Raw genomic sequence first — 20,622 nt, forward strand, 5'->3', positions numbered from 1 at the left:
GAGCACTTACTGTGTGCAGAGCACTGTACTAAGCGCTTGGGAAGTCCAAGTTGGAAAAATATAGAGACAGTCCCTACCCAACAGTGGGCTCACAGTCTAAAACGGGGAGACAGAGAACAAAACCAAACATACCAACAAAATAAAATAAATAGAATAGATATGTACAAGTAAAATAAATAAATAGAGTAATGAATATGTACAAACATAGATACACATATACAGGTGCTGTGGGGAAGAGAAGGAGGTAAGATGGGGGGATGGAGAGGGGGACGAGGGGGAGAAGAAGGAAGGGGCTCAGTCTGGGAAGGCCTCCTGGAGGAGGTGAGCTCTCAGTAGGGCCTTGAAGGGAGGAAGAGAGCTAGCTTGACGGATCCCTATGCAGCAGACAAATAGCAGCAAACCTTGTGACTCCCAGGCCCGTACCCTAACCCTATGCAGCAGACAAATGGCAGCAAACCTTGTGACTCCCAGGCCTGTGCCCTATCAATCAATTAATCAATCGTATTTATTGAGCGCTTACTGTGTGCGGAGCACTGTACTAAGCGCTTGGGAAGTACAAGTTGGCAACATATAGAGACAGGCCCTACCCAACAGCGGGCTCACAGTCTAAAAGGGGGAGACAGAGAACAAAACCAAACATAGTACCAAAATAAAATAAATAGAATAGATATGTACAAGTGAAATAGAGTAATAAATATGAACAAACATATATACATATATACAGGTGCTGTGGGGAAGAGAAGGAGGTAAGATGGGGGGATGGAGAGGGGGACGACGGGGAGAGAAAGGAAGGGGTTCAGTCTGGGAAGGCCTCCTGGAGGAGGTGAGCTCTCAGTAGGGCCTTGAAGGGAGGAAGAGAGCTAGCTTGGCGGATCCCTATGCAGCAGACAAATAGCAGCAAACCTTGTGACTCCCAGGCCCGTACCCTAACCCTATGCAGCAGACAAATGGCAGCAAACCTTGTGACTCCCAGGCCCATGCCCTATCATTCAATCAATCAATCGTATTTATTGAGCACTTACTGTGTGCGGAGCACTGTACTTAGCCCTTGGGAAGTACAAGTTGACAACATATAGAGACAGTCCCTAACCAACAGTGGGCTCACAGTCTAAAAGGGGGAGACAGAGAACAAAACCAAACATACCAACAAAATAAAATAAATAGAATAGATATGTACAAGTAAAATAAATAAATAAATAAATAAATAGAGTAATAAATATGTGCAAACATATATACATATATACAGGTGCTGTGGGGAAGAGAAGGAGGTAAGATGGGGGGATCGAGAGGGGGACAAGGGGGAGAGGAAGGAAGGGGTTAAGTCTGAGAAGGCCTCCTGGAGGAGGTGAGCTCTCAGTAGGGCCTTGAAGGGAGGAAGAGAGCTAGCGTGGCGGATCCCTATGCAGCAGACAAATAGCTGCAAACCTTGTGACTCCCAGGCCCGTACCCAAACCCTATGCAGCAGACAAATGGCAGCAAACCTTGTGACTCCCAGGCCCGTGCCCTATCAATCAATTGTATTTATTGAGCGCTTACTGTGTGCAGAGCACTGTACTAAGCACTTGGAAAGTACAAGTTGGCAACATATAGAGACAGTCCCTACCCAACAGCGGGCTCACAGTCTAAAAGGGGGAGACAGAGAACAAAACCAAACTTAGTAACAAAATAAAATAGAATAGATATGTACAAGCAAAATAAATAGAGTAATAAATATGTACAAACATATATACATATATACAGGTGCTGTGGGGAAGAGAAGGAGGTAAGATGGGGGGATGGAGAGGGGGACGAGGGGGAGAGGAAGGAAGGGGCTCAGTCTGGGAAGGCCTCCTGGAGGAGGTGAGCTCTCAGTAGGGCCTTGAAGGGAGGAAGAGAGCTAGCTTGGCGGATCCCTATGCAGCAGACAAATAGCAGCAAACCTTGTGACTCCCAGGCCCGTACCCTAACCCAATGCAGCAGACAAATGGCAGCAAACCTTGTGACTCCCAGGCCCGTGCCCTATCAATCAATCAATCGTATTTATTGAGCGCTTACTGTGTGCGGAGCACTGTACTAAGCCCTTGGGAAGTACAAGTTGGCAACAGATAGAGACAGTCCCTACCCAACAGTGGGCTCACACTCTAAAACGGGGGGGGAGACAGAGAACAAAACCAAACACACTAACAAAATAAAATAAATAGAATAGATATGTACAAGTAAAATAAATAAATAGAGTAATAAATATGTACAAACATATATACATATATACAGGTGCTGTGGGGAAGAGAAGGAGGTAAGATGGGGGGATGGAAAGGGGGATGAGGGGGAGAGGAAGGAAGGGGCTCAGTCTGGGAAGGCCTCCTGGAGGAGGTGAGCTCTCAGTAGGGCCTTGAAGGGAGGAAGAGAGCTAGCTTGGCGGATCCCTATGCAGCAGACAAATAGCAGCAAACCTTGTGACTCCCAGGCCCGTGCCCTAACCCCATGCAGCAGACAAATGGCAGCACACCTTGTAACTCCCAGGCCCGTGCCCTAACCCTATGCAGCAGACAAATGGCAGCAAACCTTTTGACTCCCAGGCCCGTACCCTATCAATCAATCAATTGTATTTTTTGAGCGCTTACTGTGTGCAGAGCACTGTACTAAGCACTTGGGAAGTCCAAGTTGGCAACATATAGAGACAGTCCCTACCCAACTGTGGGCTTACAGTCTAAAAGGGGGAGACAGAGAACAAAACCAAACATACCAACAAAATAAAATAAATAGAATAGATATGTACAAGTAAAATAAATAAATAAATAAATAGAGTAATAAATATGTACAAGCATATATACATATATACAGGTGCTGTGGGGAAGAGAAGGAGGTAAGATGGGGGGATGGAGAGGGGGACGAGGGGGAGAGGAAGGAAGGGGCTCAGTCTGGGAAGGCCTCCTGGAGGAGGTGAGCTCTCAGTAGGGCCTTGAAGGGAGGAAGGGAGCTAGCTTGGCGGGTCCCTATTCAGCAGACAAATAGCAGCAAACCTTGTGACTCCTTGGCCCGTACCCTAACCCTATGCAGCAGACAAATGGCAGCAAACCTTGTGACTCCCAGGCCCGTGCCCTATCAATCAATCAATCAATCGTATTTATTGAGCACTTACTGTGTGCGGAGCACTGTACTAAGCACTTGGGAAGTACAAGTTGGCAACTTGTAGAGACAGTCCCTACCCAACAGCGGGCTCACAGTCTAAAAGGGGGAGACAGAGAACAAAACCAAACATAGTAACAAAATAAAATAAATAGAATAGATATGTACAAGTAAAATAAATAAATAAATAGAGTAATAAATATGTACAAACATATATACATATATACAGGTGCTGTGGGGAAGAGAAGGAGGTAAGATGGGGGGATGGAGAGGGGGATGACGGGGAGAGGAAGGAAGGTGCTCAGTCTGGGAAGGCCTCCTGGAGGAGGCGAGCTCTCAGTAGGGCCTTGAAGGGAGGAAGAGAGCTAGCTTGGCGGATCCCTATGCAGCAGACAAATGGCAGCAAAGCTTGTGACTCCCAGGCCCGTGCCCTAACCCCATGCAGCAGACAAATGGCAGCACACCTTGTAACTCCCAGGCCCGTGCCCTAACCCTATGCAGCAGACAAATGGCAGCAAACCTTTTGACTCCCAGGCCCGTGCCCTATTAATCAATCAATTGTATTTATTGAGCGCTTACTGTGTGCAGAGCACTGTACTAAGCACTTGGGAAGTCCAAGTTGACAACATATAGAGACAGTCCCTACCCAACTGTGGGCTCACAGTCTAAAAGGGGGAGACAGAGAACAAAACTAAACATACCAACAAAATAAAATTAATAGAATAGATATGTACAAATAAAATAAATAGAGTAATAAATATGTACAAGCATATATACATATATACAGGTGCTGTGGGGAAGAGAAGGAGGTAAGATGGGGGGATCGAGAGGGGGACGAGGGAGAGAGGAAGGAAGGGGCTCAGTCTGGGAAGGCCTCCTAGAGGAGGTGAGCTCTCAGTAGGGCCTTGAAGGGAGGAAGGGAGCTAGCTTGGCGGATCCCTATGCAGCAGACAAATGGCAGAAACCTTGTGACTCCCAGGCCCGTGCCCTATCAATCAATCAATCTTATTTATTGAGTGCTTACTGTGTGCAAAGCACTGTACTAAGCACTTGGGAAGTACAGAGTACTGTACTAAGTGCTTGGGCGGGCACAACAATAGAACAGACACATCCAGCATCATGAACGTCTGTTATGTCCAACCCTAAGCTTTCTTGTCTAAATTTTAAAGCACGTCAACTGTATTTGCACACCTGATTTTTTTCCCTATCATCCCACTCACCATCAACAGCACTACTGAGGCTTGCCCAGGAACACAGCTGGCCAGCTCACAAAGCACCATCTGGGACAGCACCTCTCTGTCTCACAAGTCCATAACCTGTGCCTTATCCTCAACTCATCTCTCTCAATCAACCCAAATATTCACTCTGTCACCAAATCCTGTCAGTCCTACCTTCACAACTCTATTTTTCTCCATCTGAACTGCTACCACCGGGATTGATTGATACTCACCCAACCTCAGCCCTTCAGTACTAGCATACATATCCATAATTTATTTTAATGACCAATTCCCCCTCTAGACTGTAAGCTCCTTGTGGAGAGGGAATATTTCTACCAACTCTGTTTCACTATACTCTCCCAAGCCCTTAGTACAGTGTTCTGCACACAATAAACACTCAATAAATATCAATGATTTTTTGAAATGGTATTTGTTAAGCACTTACTAGGTGCCAGGCACAGTGTTAAATGCTTAGGTAGATAAAGCTAATCGGGTTAGATGCAGTCCACGTCCCCCATGGGGCTCACGGTCTTAATCCCTAATTCACAGATGAGGTAACAGGCATAGGGAAGTGAAGTGACTTGCCCAAGGTCACACAGCGGACAAGTGGCGGAGATGGGATTAGAACCCAGGTCCTCTCTGACTCCCTGGTTTGGTCTACTTGAGACATATGTTATTTAGAGCAAATTTACCTGTAGAAATTCAATGGATGACTTCTAGCCTAGCGCTCTTTGATGGAAAAATGCCCCACCTACTTGGGTCTGGGGGTTCAGCCCTTCCTTTCTGAAGGATGCTTAGAACACAGAGCAGATGGTTTGAAGTCAAGAGACACTTCCACCCTCCCACCTGACAAGGCCCACCTCCTTTAGAAGCCAGGCCAGGCAGAGACACCTTAAAACATCAAGATGGTTAGAATGGTTTCTCTCTGACTGCAGTTTGCTTGGAATGGTGGAGTCCCCAAAGATGCCCTCTTCAAAGTCCTATTCTTATTTTGCCCTGGATTGTATTTCTGTTTTATTTATATTTATATATTGTGAGCTACTTATGGGTAGGGGGAAAAATCATGGACCTTGTATTAATTTAATCATCTCCTCAGTGCTTAGCAGGGTGCACTGCTATTTGTAAGTGCTTATTCAATCTTAGTAACCATTATTATTGAAAGAAAAAGCACTGGCACACTTTCTGCCTAATGTTAACTGCCTACTTTTAGCTAACAGATACTGCTAGGATACTGATAGTCATGTTTCTTCAACCCATGATTGTCCCAGAGTAGGTCAAGGACCTCTGAGACCTTGGTCTCTTGCACATTCCATGCCTCCTCCACAAATATGATTCTAACATCAGCTTTCAGAAGAACCAAAAGGAATAGTCTATCTTTGCTGGTGGCCAGAGAACCTTCCACCCCTCAGATCAATGGAGGCCTCTTGGGTGGCAATCGCCACCCATTCACCTTAATCAAGAATGCATTCAAAGTGGAGCTGGGACCTTTTGTGCTATTACAGGCAGGCTTAATTACAAGGAGGAGCTGCTTTGGTTTGGGTTCCGCCTGAAATCCCGGCAAATCCCTTGACCCTTCTCCCCACCGCCCCCCTGCCCCCAAAGCCACAAAACCAAGAAAGGACATCATTTGCTGGTGCCAACTCAGCAGATGCACAGGGGGAAAAAAAGAGCCACTTATGTATTTTTGAACCTCTGCGGGTGGGACATGTGAGGAGAACTGACAACAGTTGGATACTCAGGTAGCTATGTGTATGGTGAGTTGAAATGGGATCAGCATATAGGGGGGAAGGGTAGAACGAATGCTTTGAAGATGTGGGTTCTAATCCTGTCTCTGCCACATGTCTGCTGTGTGACCTTGGGAAAGTCATTTAACTTCTCTGTGCCTCAGTTCCCTTAAGTGTAAAATGGGGAGTAAGACTGTGACCCTCATGTTGGACAGGGACTGTGTCCAACCTTATTATCTTGCATTTACCCTAGCACTTAGAACAGTATTTGACACATAGTAAGCACTTAATAAATATCAGCATTATTACTATAATGAAGCAAACAATGGATTAGGGCAGCAAACTATTGAGACCACTACAACTGATAGATCAGGCAGGTGGGCAGAATCTGAACTGAGGTTGTTCTTCTTGGGCAGAAACTTCAGGAAGACCAGGAGACCAAGAGGCAGATTGAGCAATCAGAAATGTAAACAGTAGCTCTCATGCCAAAGATCTTTTTTTAACGCGCCTGTCTTTGCCACCAGAGAAAATCTTTTCAGCCAGTGGACAGAATATTTTTTCCAAATAGGTCTTCCTTTACTTTGTATGTGGTTGTCTCTGCTGACAAGCATTTCCCATCCAATTGTTTCATTTTAATGAAGGGAAGAGTCATTGTGGTGGTGTTTTAGAATACTTCTTCCCTTAAGGTTTTATGCTGCTTCTTCTGGGATAGATATCATGGGATTCTGGGGAGAGGTTCTCAATAAAATTTCAGGTTGATTAGGCAAAACCATAGGAATAAGAAGAATGGCTTGCAACTCTGCCCCATTAACAGTCAGAGCAGGGTGTCAACGTGACTTGCTTCCCACCATTTAGGAGACATTGTCCTGTAGATCACCCTTAAGGGCTGGCCAATAGACATTTTGAAAATACGGGGAAAACCAAAGAGACAGAACCACTTCTGTCCAAAACAAATGAACTGGTTTGTTCCCTGCCAAAATGTCTGTTCACTGGCATGGAGAATCAGCCTGCAAGATCATCTAACACAGCACAAGGACGATGTGATCTACGTAACTTAGACCACGATACTTTGGTTGCACCAGGGAAGATTATTGAATTGGAAAAGTAAGTTTTTGACACTACAATTCCCAGGAAATCTGAATAACCACCCAGGCATTCTGTTGACAAAGTCAAGACTTGATTAAGCACAGTTAGATCAACTCTTAACTGTTCCTTGCTGTCATCTCTCCACGCTTCAACCCATTGCTCACACCTTTTCCCCTGATGGAGCACTCTCTACTCCTTCAAAGCCCTCTCAAAAGCCACCTCCTACAATTATTCCCTCTATGCTATCCGGTCTTGGCTTAGTGGACACAGAATGGCCCCGGGAGTCAAAAGGTCCTAGGTTCTAATCCTGGTTCTGTCATGTGTCTGCCCTGTGACCTGTGGTGAATCATTTAACTTCTCTGGGCTTCAGTACCCTCATCTGTAAAATGGAGATTAAGAGTGTGAGTGCCATGTGGGACAGAGACTGTGTTCAACCTGATTAACTTGTACCTAACCAAGTGCTTAGAGTGCTTGACACATAGTAAGCACTTAACAAGTACCACAAATATTAATATCTGGTCAGTCATCTCATATTCATTGATTTAATTTATTTATATCAATGCTTTTACTCCTAATAGGGACATTTATCGATTATTCCACCTGTCTCCCCGAAGCAGCATGGCTCAGTGGAAAGAGCATGGGCTTTGGAGTCAGACGTCAGGGGTTCAAAACCCAGCTCTGCCAATTGTCACCTGTGTGACTTTGGGCAAGTCACTTCACTTCTCTGTGCCTCAGTTACCTCATCTGTAAAATGGGGATTAAGACTGTGAGCCCGCCGTGGGACAACCTGATCAACTTGTAACCTCCCCAGGGCTTAGAACGGTGCTTTGCACACAGTAAGTGCTTAATAAATGTCATTATTATTATTATTATTTTAGAGAGCACGAACCATGCCCTCTATTTCTTTCATACGTCCCGCAGGTACCTAGGACAGAGGTTTGCATACGGAAGTTACTCAGTCAATATTGCTGTTGCTGATGCTCCTTGGAGAAGGCCGAATATCTTTTGAGAACATTTGAACTCTAGGCTCAGCTCAACTGATGGTATTTAATGGGCACTTAATGTGTGCAGAGCATAGTATCAATGCTCTGGTTGGTAGATACAATCCCTGCCTGCAAAAAGCTTGCAGTCAAGAGAGGGAGACACAATAAAATAAATTATGGATAGGGGAAATGGGAGAGCATAAGGATAGGAGATAAGTGCTGTGGTGCTGGGGTGAATATTAAGTGCTTAATGGGGTACAGATCCAAGTGCATGGGTTATGTAGAAGGGAGGGCAAGTGGGGGAAGGCGGGGGGCGCTTAAGCAGAGAAGGCCTCCGGAGAAGATGTGATTTTAGAAGAGCTTTATTTGAAGCAGGGAAGAGTGGTGATCTATCAGATATGAAGTGGGACAAGGGGCAAGGAGGAGGTTGGTGGTGAGACAGACGAGATCGAGGTACTACGAGTCAGTTGGTGTTAGAGAAGTATGCGGGCTGGGTTAATACAAGATAGTCAGACTGGACACCGTCCATGTCCTATATAGGGCATACAATTTAAGTAGGAGGGATAATAGGTATTGAATTCCATCTTATAGACGAGGAAACTGAAGTACTGAGGAGTTTAAGGATTTGCCCCAGGTTGCACAGCAGGTAAGTGATAGAGTCAGGATTAGAATGTGGGGCTTCTGACTCCCAATCCCAAGCTCTTTCCTCTAGACCTCGTAGCCTGCTGCTGCTACTGATGATTACAGTAACAGCAGACAGAAAAAATAAATGGCCAAAAAACAAGGACAAAAATCTAAAGAATGAAAGTGAATTGACATCATTTTCTTGAATTATGAATACCCTTCATTGTCCAAGTTAGATCATTACCATCAATTCACACAGTTCCTAGGTGCAGAACATTCCAAGACACTTCCTTTTTTCCACTCTGTGTCAGCTGGTTGACCAGTATATTTCAAAATGCTCAGTTTGTCATAACATTTATGACTCAAGAGAAAGAACCAGTGCTGCCACAGAAATGCCAACATGACCGCTACTGACAATTGGCCCTGATTTGTTCATGTGGAACAACGGACTATGTGATTATTGTGTATTATTGCAAAAGGTTTTAGCAATGGAAAACCTAAGAAACCCCCCAAATACCATAATAACCAGTAACTAAGTGGTTATATTTGTCAGCTGTGGAATCCCCAAAATGATTCTGAGAACAAATCTGATTCTTCCCCAGATAATTTGCTCAGGAAAAAAAAGGGGTATTTGAACTCCAAGCATAGGGAGGTGATGAGACAGGAACCCCTAACATTATTCATAAATGCAGTCTTTTCTGTTGTAACACGAGATTTGTGTTCTCAAATAACCATGTTATTGAAAAATTACATCAAATCAAGGGGAAATCACGGATTAGGGGTAAACTGTTCAAAGATAACACCACAGTCTTCTAGAGCCAAGTCCCTCATTGCCCCTAGAATATCACCAGGCAATTACACAGGGGAGGGTGGAAGAAATGGAAAGAGACGATGCTTGTCTTACTCCAGCAAGGACTACTTTGGTCATTTTGTATCCCAGTCAAGGCTTTTGTCTTCATGATTCTGTGTAGGAGAACATAGGAACAACTCACAAAACGTGAACTGGGCCAGGGAAAATTGTTACCTCACTTTCATTTAATCAGGGAAGGGGATTTAGATTTCAGAAGATCTTTGAAGAAAAATAGGTAGTGGAGATAAAAAAAAGGATAAGATAGGAGTCTCTTGTCCTCATAAATCTTAATTGTTATTACCAATCACTTAAATTTGACAAAGCAGTCTGTTAAGAATAAAGAGGAAATGAACTGGAGTACAATAGCATCATTAGAGTTACTTTTTTCTAATACACCTAGTTCTTAGAATGTTTCTTGCAAAATCCCACAGTGAAAAGCTCACATGGTAATACTCACTTGTGCCAACTTCACACACATGCAAAAGCATTTGGGTGGAGGTGCAGCATAATAATACTAATAATAAAAAATAACAATAATGGTATTTGTTTAGTGCTATGTGCCAGTCTCTGTTCTAGGCATTGGGGTAGATACAAGATATTTGGGTTGGACACAGTCCCTGTCCCACATAGCTCTCACAGTTCTAATCCCCATTTTACAGATGAGGGAACTGAGACCTAAAGAGGTGAACTGCCTTGCCCATGGTCACACAGCAGACAAGTGGCAGAGTCAGGATTAGAACCCAGGACATTCTGACTCTACCATGCCCCATCTGACATTCCCCCACCTGTATCCAAACAGGCTCATCCTGTTGGATGAACGTTCCCTAATTCACTAGCAGTATTCTAAGGCATGTAGTGAAAATATGCCTTCTGCAGAACTGAGCAAACAGTGATTTACATGGATGTATATTTAGTTCATAGTGACAAGTTGTGATTTCTTGTGATTTCCACCAATAACACCTCTACCTTCTCCTTTAACCTCAACACAACCTAAATGAAACCCTGCATCATTTTCAAAGTAAAAATTACTTTAAAAAATAGACTGATGCTGATATTTATTTTATTTTAAATCCAGACATTATTATACATTTAGAATCCCAACTAGCCATTCAAATAAGTCTAAACCCTCAATTAAGATGCACCATGCAAACTTTCTGGCAACAGATCAGCATTTCATGTGTACATAACCAGCCTGTGACTGGGCAAAGTGTTGAAGTTTTGGGGTTTGATGATGAGTCCACTTGCTGACATCACACAGGCAGAGCCTGGGATTGGCCCTTGGAGAGAACAAATAGAGTTTATATCCAGCAGAAGGGAGGGAGGAAGTGAACAGAGGAAATATTCAATCTGTGTCCACTTACTTCTGTTAAGTTGCCTGTTCATTCCACGACTGCAAGCTGGTAAGATTTTTTTTTCTCCCTGCTAAATAACTTGATTAAATTAAATGTTAAAGTGCCACCATTCTAGCTTTAGTTCTGTTTCGACTTTTACTTTTCAAATTCTGAAATGTTATTCTGCCTAGAATGATAATGCCTAGGTTGTGCTTGCTATTCATTGAATTCTTTAGAAAACTGTTGTTTTTCTGTCCTCTCCAACACATTAAACTAGAAAGATTCAATTATCAGTATTCTAAATGCTTAATGAACTGGAAAAGGTTATCCCCACTATTCTTCTTTACCCCTTTTTCCCCTTTCCACTGCCTTAGTTCTGATGTTTTATCTACTACCTTGCAGCAAGACAGCTATTTACAACATTCGTTATATCCCACTAAGGAAAAAAAAAATTTATCTGAAGAAATCAGCCTCTTAACCAGGAAAACAATCTAAAATATAATTAGCTTGTTTGGTTTGTTTAGATCCAGGTCCCCTCTCAAGTGCTTAGTACACTGAATTGCATTCAGACAGTGCTCAATACTACCATTACTACTACTTTCAAGCCAAACATATAGTAATGGGTTTGAGTAAGTGATTTATCTCCTCTGGACTGTAAGCTCTTCTCGGGCAGAGAATGTGTCTACATTATATAATAATCTCATTATGTGCCTATTATACTTTTCCAAGCTCTTAGTACAGTGCTCTGCACACAGTAAGTGCTCAAGAAATTACCATTGATGATTGATTGATCACATAATTGCATTGGGATCTATGGTTTCTCCTTTCCAACTGAAACATGGACTATAATTTCCAGAGAAAACCCTTAAGCAATGATGAATTAATGGTCCAGTAGGAGAGGGGAGGGTTTTGCTAGAGCGCTCAGCTTCTAATGTGAGAAGGAAAGTCAAGTCAGGTTTCATTTCACTCCAAAGTTCTTTGTTGGCACCTTCCTTCTTATTTTACCAGGGAACATTTTTGCCTACTTTTTCAGGGTTTTTTTGAACAGTCATTCTTTCTGCAGTCAATAGACAGCACAAACTCTGATAAACTCGCAACCTGCTTGTTCAGGTTTCCCCTAAAAAGCTTCCCAGAAAAGGTTCAGATGTAAATCCATAGGGTTGGGGTTGCACCTGATGATTGATTGGGACTAGGCTTTCAAAGGACTCCCACTTCCTGTCATTTATAGGGCGAGTTTGGAGCACACACATCTTGCCACAGTGTTCACTGCCTTGAGAGATTTGGGTGTGTGTGTCTGGTGTTTGATTTGGGGTGAGGTGGGGAGTGGGAGGTGGAGAGAAAAGGACAGAGGAAGCGACACACAGCACAGAGTGCCCTGCCACTGAATCAGTGTATGATCTTGGGCAAAAAATTCAAGTTCTCGGTGTCAGGCCCTTCTTCCTTCCTCGGTGGGTCATGAATACCAAGGACAGGAAGTCCCATGCCCGAGGATCTCTGATCAATCAATGGTAGATAAAGATGATGCTGGGCCAGTTTCCAGCTCCATAAAGCTTTGGCATATTATATATGCAGTGCCACAGATACAACTGGACACATGTATATATGTTTGTACATATTTATGACTATTTTACTTGTCCATATTTACTATTCTATTTATTTTATTTTGTTAATATGCTTTGTTTTGTTGTCTGTCTCTCCCTTCTAGACTGTGAGCCCGCTGTTGGGTAGGAACCGTCTCTATATGTTGCCAACTTGTACTTCCCAAGTGCTTAGTACAGTGCTCTGCACACAGTAAGTGCTCAATAAATATGATTGAATGAATGAACTGGACATTTTCCATTGCATCTTTTAAAATTTCATTGGAAACTATCATCACCACCTTACCATTTCTTCTCAATTTATAAAATGACCTGGATTAAGAGGCTTGTTAAATACCAACAGACACATCCACTTCAGTTTGCTCATAAATTCAAGCTAGGCGGGCTTCTTTAAAACTTTTAAAAACCCATTCAACTTTTACACAAATAGACAGGCCTATGTTCTTCACTTCACTATGGGACCACGGACTGTGCACTCCGTTAGCCCATTTGGAGTTTGTTGTGAAAGCCTAAGAGGAGAAATCGCGTAACCTAATCACTGATTTCCACATCCCTGAGCATGCTTCCTGGACTGATGCTAACTACAGTTAAGTATACAAGGAGAGGTTGTGCTGAGAAGAGAACAATAACATAAATGCCTTGTCAGTGGTGACTGAAATAGAACTGATCATTTTACCTTGATTTTTCCATATCTAAAATGGCACTGAACCCAAATCCACATATTTGAAAGAAAATGTGAGTAGCAGCATGTTGTAGTGGATAGAGCATGGTCCTGGGAGTCAGAAGGACCTGCGTTCTAATCCTAACTTTTGCCTGCTGCTTGCCCAAGATCACATCACTTAACTTGTCTGTGCCTCCGTTACCTCATTTCTAAAATAGGGATTATGACTGTGAGCCCCATGTGGGACCTGGACTGTGTCCAACCTGATAGTAAGCACTCAATAAATACGATTGAATGAATTAGCTTATATCATCCCAGTGTTTAGAACAGTGCATGGCACATAATAGGCACTTCCTAAATACCATAAAAATGCTATATTACAGTATATGTTTGACTTTCAGTGCTCTCAAAAAGATAAAAACTGGAATAAAAATCCAAAGGAAAGATGACATTTGTCCCTAGTTGTCAAGCCTCTACTGGTGCAAATATCCCTCTAAAATGGAGAGTAAAAATCAACATGTCTCTTCTTGGGCATACTTTTGCAAGCTTTGTTTCTAAAATAGTGAAAGGGGGATTTGTAATTGGGATTTTTCATTCCAAATTATCCATGAGCAATTGATCTCTACTCAGTTGAGAACACTATCAGGTTTGGTTTTCCATTTTTCTGTGAGAATGGATCCTTAGGCATAACTTCTGATTGGGTAGGATTTCCTTATGATTGACAGCTGCTCCTCAGGACCAGAGATTATTTTGCTCCTACCTCCTAAGTGTTTGTAGAGATATGTAATTTGCAATGTTGATTTCTGCAGCAGCTTCAAGAGCGAATAGGATGATTTCCACTAGAAACATTAAACCATTGTTTCCACCTCCATTTTGCCACACACCAAGAGAAAGAGCAAAAGAAATAGCTGTGCCTGCCTCTTACCAGATCTCTCCAAATCTCAATGGACAGGAGCCAGGTTGCTCTCTTGCCAATCTTGCTACTAGCCTGCCCACACTCCTGAGGCCCCTAATGGCAGCAGATTACAAGGATGAGACTGAAGGAATGGTATAAGGGAGGTAGAGCAGGGGGAATCTCTGTAGTGTGCTATGAAGATTACGTTGACATGTTCATTTTGAGAAGTTGCGTGGCCTAGTGGACAGAGCACAGGCCTGGGAGCCAGAAGGACTTGTACTCTAATCCTGACTCTGCTGTATGACCTTGGGCAAGTCACTTCATTTCTCTCTGCTTCAGTTCCCTTTTCTGTAAAATGGGGATTAAGACTGTGAGCTCCATGGGGGACAGGGACTCCGTCAACCTGATTTGCTTGTATCCACTCCAGCACTTAATAGAGACCCTGGAAAAAAGACAGTGCTTAACAAATATCACAATTATTATTATTAATATTTTGGGATTTCTGTTGTGTCTTATAGTGCATGATTGTAACACCACTACCTTCATGTGTACAAGGCAGACAACTCCCTGTTCTCTTTAGCTTGGCATCAAAGGCTCAGTTTGCCTTATGCGTATTTGGATCAAAAATAATTTTTCAATCGGAGATAACATTTCTAAAATGTGACTTTCTTGCAGTTTTGGCCAATGAATGTTTTTAGCCAATTATTTTGTACTGGTGGTGTTGAAGGCATTTTGCGAGGATTTGGTACCTCTAAGAAGAGCTTTCTAATTCACAAGATGGTGACCCCAAGTTTTACAAATGAGTTATCAGAGGCAGAGTGGTTGAATGGTTCTAGTTCTAAATTCCGCACAGCAGTTCTCAGAATCCACAATTTTACTCCCACAACCTGCCATGCAGTTAACTGGATTCTACTGCCTTTAATTTTTTTTTTTAAAGTGAAATTCACAGATATGAAAGCACACAAATGTCTCTGTCCCTAAATCTGGAAGGAAATGTGGAAAGTTGTTTGAGGACCCAAGATGTTGTCTGCTTATTAAATTTACTACCTCATTAATTCCAGAAACCATCACCACCATGAAGACCGCTCTTATTCTGCTCAGCCTTTTGGGAATCGCCTGCGCTTTCTCAGTAAGTCCTTTCATTCCAACTCAGTCCCTCCTTCCATTTCTTTTGTCTATTATACAGAAGGAACATGGAGTAACAAAGCTTTCCCCAACAGGTGAAAAACCTCCATCGCAGAGCAAAAGTAGAGGAGTCTGAAGAAAATGCGGTAAGAGACCTGGAGGCTCCTCTTTTCTCTCAAGAATGATCTCTTTATCTAAATGATTCAATCAAAATGCCAACATATTGGATTCCTTTGTTATTTTTCTAGGTCTTCAAGCACAGGCCTCGATATTACATCTACAAATACGCCCACCTCTACCCCCCTCAGAAACGGATTCTGTCCCAGGTAAATAGTTTTCACCTCAGTTAACTTGATTTTCCTCATCTTGGAATATCATCTTTAGCACAGGATCAAATGCTGACAAGATGCCAAAGAGAAAAACCATCTGAGCCAGTGAGAACTCAAATTTGGAATGCAATTCAGAAGGTCAAATTTGACCTTACTGGTCCACTTGCTTGGCAATGCCCAAGCCACTTTAGACTAAGGCAGAGTGGCCCTAACTTTCCCTTCCCTTTCCCATCCCACCCCTATTTAGAGTCCCTTTAGATGGCAAGAGGGGCACAGTTGCAACTGCTCTGTGCAGCTGACTTCAGCTTCCTCTCCACTACATCCCCCGACCCATCCGCTGGGGATCACGTCACCCCATCCTGGATCTTGGTTCAGGTTGGTGCCCGGCTTTGCAGGCAATGTGGACCAATTCCCACCAACCCACCAGGTGGCAAGATTTGACGTAGGTCCCTGCGGGAAGACTATTTCAATGGACTCGGGCCCAATACTTGCCCTTCACATGTAGTGATGGTATATAGCTTTGGTTAGCTGTTATTTGGGGCAGTGCCAACACCACACTAGGGAGGTGCACGGATTGGCATCCTGTTGCCTAGAAAGTGCAAGATATATACATATCTGTAATTTATTTATATTAATGTTTGTCTCCCCCTCTAAGCTGTAAGCTCATTGCAGGCAGGAAATTTGTCTGTTTATTTTTATATTGCACTCTCCCCAGCGCTTAGTACAGCGCTCTGCACACAGTAAGAGTTCAATAAATACAACTGAATGAATGAAAGTGATTAATGCAGTATTCTGCACACAGTAAATACTACTGATCGACCGACCTATTGAATCTCACCTAGAAACAGACACAAACCAGTTTCTAGTGGAAAACATGGAAGTAGGTAGGGGCAAGGGGTCTTTTCCCCAGCAACCTCTCCAGGGATTGTGAATACATGCTTAAGGGTTTGGGCAGGAAAGCAAGGTGCAAAAAAAAGTCTGATATCCTATACCTAGTCCCAACCCTGGCTGCTTACCTGTTGAAATATTACCACCCTGACGCATGTCTTCCATTTGGTGGATTCAGCCCATCCCCCCAGCTGTGCTTCTGGGCATACTAACTGCCACTTCCTCCTCTTCAGTACCCACCCTAAGTGCCCACTAAGATCCTTCTTGGACCTGAGAAAGGAATGTGAACTACGGAAAAGCCGTTTTTCCCCAAATAATAATAATTATTTTTATAGTATTGTTAAGCACTTACTATGTTCCAGGCACTGTACTAAGCGCTGGGGTAGAGAGAAGATAATCAGGTTGGAAACAGTCCATGTCCCACAAGGAGCTCACAGTCTATTTTACAGATGAGGAAACTGAGGCACAGAGAAGTGAAGTGATTTGCCCAAGGTCACACAACAGACAAGCGGAAGAGTGGACTACAACCCAGGACCATCCAACCTAGGCCCGTGCTCTATCCACTAGGCCACACTGCTTAACCCCAGACATCTTTATCAGAATTTCTAATCACCATCCCAGGGAAGCATAAATCCTAATTAGTTTTGCAGTCTTTCGGGAGGAATGGAAAAATGCTCCTTGGAAAGTTTGAAAATTTGTGGATTTCCCCGAGGAAGTTTTTGGCAAATCCATGATCCGCCTATTTTGATTACAATGCGCTTTTGATTCAGGGCCACCAATTACAGCACTTGGACTGGGGCTCCTCAGGACTAAAAATGGTCTGGGTTCTGGGAACGCTGTCTCAGAGTGGTTTGGCACATCCCCTGGTGTACATTTTGTGCTGGCCCATCTCTAGCTCTTCTACTGCTGTTAGAAAAAGATCATCCTAATATACTTCCCACATTGTTCTAATTATGGGGGTCAGCTGTGGGCCTAGGATTATGGGCAGGAATTCTGGTCATGGGCCTTTTTATGGTATTTGTCAAGTGTTTACTATGCATTAAACACTGGTCTAAGCACTGGGGTAACACTAGTTAATCAAGCCAGTCACAGCCACTGTCTTGCATGAGGCTTACAATCGAAGTAAGAGCTTTGAATCCCCATTTTGCAGTTGAGGAAACTGAGGCACAGAGAAATTAAGTGACTTGCCTTGGGTCACACAGTTGGCAAGTGGTGGAGCCAGGATTAGAACCCAGGACCTCTGACTTCCAGACCTGTGCTCTTTCCACTGGTCCAGGCTGCTTCTCTTGTAACCACACCTGTTGTGGGTTTTTAGGGTTTTGCTCAAACCAATTACCCACCTCATAGAGAAATAACATTCGAGGTAAAAAAAAAAAAACCTTATGAAAAATAATAATTTAGAATTTCCTTTCTAGTCCCCAGTAGTTCATCTATTAAGTCAAAACATTAAGGCATTTTTACTAACAAAAGTAAACATGAACCAAATATTTCCTGATACAATATCAGAGAAAAAACATTGACCTACCATTGTAGAGAAGCAAAGGCATGTGGAACTTAAACTTCAAATTCATGGAGTTAAATCTTCCTTAGGTCACATGCACCATTGCAGCATTTTCAGTTTTCTGAAAAATTAAGTTGTGGTACAAAGCATCACTCTGCAATTCAATGTTATGCCTCAATTATATACTGGGGAATTTTCCTTCTGAAATAATGAACACTGTTTACTCTGAATCTTATCTATGCTGGATATTTGTTTTCCTAAACTGGATAAACCAGGGAAGGCTTTCAAAGCCTTATTTTCACCAAATTAAAGTGGTCCCAACAAATTAAAATTATTCCTAATTTCCCATCATCCAATTTCCCACAGATGTTCTGTTTATGTTTTGCCTTACAAATGCAAGAGGGTTTAACTACTGCCCAGACAACCAGGGATTCTAGGGCAGAAGATTCAATCAGGAAAATTGCAGCAGCAGGAAAGTGCCATTTTTAAATAATTAATCAATGATTATAAAGTCAAAAAAGAGGTTACTTATGAAGGATTCTTGATTGATCATTTCAATACAACATAGTTTCTGGAAAACCAGCATTCTTTGTACTAATTAATGGGTCAAATTCACAATATTACATCTAATTATGATAGAGCCAGTGCCCTCTATAAACAGTATTTTCCAGAGGCCATGAGTCTTCTAAAGGATCAGGTTTGCTCTGTGTTTATTAAATAATTATGAGTAATAGAAACAATCCAAATATAATATTAATGCCTTTTCCTAAATGCTGTCTCCTAGCTAGAACATCAGAGTTCAATTTTCTTTCAATCTACAATTGGGCTGCTTGCCTGGGAAAATACAGAGAAAGTCAACTTGGCTGTCCTAAGGAGAGAGGAGCCTTAATTTATCATTTCCTGCTCTATGCCCCCCCCCGCCCCCCCACCGCCACATTGGGGGTACACTGAAGCCCATGTTTAAAATCATATTTTGAAAAATACAATAGAAGGTCATAATTCTTAAACCAGTATAACTTTATGGTATTAGTTAAGCACTTACTATGTGCTGGGATAGATATAAATCAATCGTGCCAGACACAGTCCCTGTCTAAGTCCAAGTATGAAAGTTGAAGTCCAAATATGGACTCACAGTCCAAGTAGAAGGGAGAATAGGCAGAGACTCCCCATTTTACAGATGAGGGAACTGAGGCACAGAGAAGTAAAGTGACTTGTCCAAGGTCACACAGAAGACAAGTGGCAAAATAGGGACTAGAACCCAGAACCTCTGACTCCCCTGCCCATGCCCTTTCTACTAGGCCACACAAAGGAATAAACTCTAAGGCGTTCCCAACTAAAACAATTCTCATCATAGTCTGTGGGCTGATTATCCCATTTATGAATTACCCAGAGCACTTATCTCTGCTCTCTTTCTTATTTTTCTGATTGGTCTGTTGGTCATTTCTCTCACCAGTCACCAGTCAAATTTTTACCAGTGGGTAGACAAGTATAGAAAGAGAGGGCAATCTCAAATGTGGCTATTCCACTTCTTGCTACTATTGCTGGTAACTTTTCCAGAGGAGGTGGATGAAATAACCAACCAGTGGTATTTATTGAGTGCTTACTATGTGCAGAGCACTATACTAAATGCTTGGGAGAGTATAATACAACAGAATTAGCAGGCTTGTTCCCTGCCCATTATGAGCTAAGCGACTGGAATGAGATTAGGGGGTCTTCCAATCACTCCAATTACCAAGAATAGCAGGTTTAGCTGGGCAGTCATCAGAAACATTTGATCAGGGAGAACAACTGGTACAGAAGTAAGCCTTCACTGCATTAGATGTAACCAAAGTACAAAAAAGCAAGGAACACTATATCTTACTGTAAACCATTTTAAATGAAAATCTTGAATGAACTTTCATATCATGAGCTATATAATGCACTTCAGGACTTGAAGTGAGAGTACAAATCTCTACATTAACCTGGCAACAGATGACACAGTGAATGCTTCATATCCATAATTTGTTTATATTAATGTCTGCCTCCCCCTCTAGACTGTTAGCTCCCTGTGAGGAGGGAACATGTCTACCAACTGTATTGTATTCTCCCAAATGCTTAGTACAGTGCTCTACACTCAGTAAGCGCTCAATAAATACTATTGATTGATCAAAACAGAACTGACACAGATGAGAGAGTGCAACTGGCCATGGACAAGTCTTTAGCTCTTTAATCAATCCTTCAGAGGTTCTTAGTTCTGCATTGTTTGTGAAGGGTGATTCCATCGCATAACCTGGATTCTTCAGAGCAAAGACACTACAAATCTAAAGAAAAAAATGCATGTCCTACAATATAGCAAAACTACTGTCTTGTGGATGGCACTAAAAAATTCTGAAGCCTCTTTTTTTCCCCTATTTTTAGAGCAACAGTGACTCATCTGAGGAAGGTGGCGACGGTGATAGTTCAGACGAAGAGGAGGAAGAGGTAGGTAATTTCCACAGCCACTCTCGAAATAATCTGGGCAGCATAAATAACAAAAAAGGAATGAGCGCCACTTCTAAAGTCTGTCCTCGGTTATCTTGGCCATAGCTATGGGTGAACAGCCCATAGACTTCTATTCTGGACAATAGGGATGTCATTTATACCATGGTACTGCTGAAAATAAATGCTTAGTTCTCTGGTAAAATCACCTGGAAATTAGCAAAACTAAAACCAGTTCATATGTGTGT

General features: G+C 42.6%; 2 protein-coding genes across 5 annotated transcripts in view; one reads left to right on the forward strand and one right to left on the reverse strand.

Annotated features, from left to right (window-relative positions):
- The window catches only part of SPARCL1 (SPARC like 1), a 110,215-nt gene extending 92,189 nt beyond the window's left edge, over nucleotides 1-18,026 (reverse strand). For all 3 annotated transcript variants that reach the window (XM_038769217.1, XM_038769218.1, XM_038769216.1), the window contains exon 1: nucleotides 17,942-18,026. The gene's annotated coding sequence lies outside the window, so the exon portion shown is untranslated. The remainder of the gene's footprint in view (nucleotides 1-17,941) is intronic.
- Nucleotides 1-20,622, forward strand: part of LOC119947636 (integrin binding sialoprotein) — a 34,011-nt gene that overhangs the window by 4,579 nt on the left and 8,810 nt on the right. Inside the window, exons 1-5 of one of the 2 annotated variants that reach the window (XM_038769222.1) lie at nucleotides 10,951-10,989; nucleotides 15,136-15,203; nucleotides 15,295-15,345; nucleotides 15,448-15,525; nucleotides 20,315-20,377. In XM_038769222.1, the coding sequence (XP_038625150.1) occupies nucleotides 15,150-15,203; nucleotides 15,295-15,345; nucleotides 15,448-15,525; nucleotides 20,315-20,377 (246 nt within the window). In that variant the 5' untranslated portion in view covers nucleotides 10,951-10,989; nucleotides 15,136-15,149. Of the gene's footprint in view, nucleotides 1-10,950; nucleotides 10,990-15,135; nucleotides 15,204-15,294; nucleotides 15,346-15,447; nucleotides 15,526-20,314; nucleotides 20,378-20,622 lie in introns of those variants that run through there. The other variant, XM_038769223.1, reaches the window with a different exon arrangement.

Source organism: Tachyglossus aculeatus, chromosome X5, assembly GCF_015852505.1.
Source record: "Tachyglossus aculeatus isolate mTacAcu1 chromosome X5, mTacAcu1.pri, whole genome shotgun sequence".
In the NCBI taxonomy this organism is placed as follows: domain Eukaryota; kingdom Metazoa; phylum Chordata; class Mammalia; order Monotremata; family Tachyglossidae; genus Tachyglossus; species Tachyglossus aculeatus.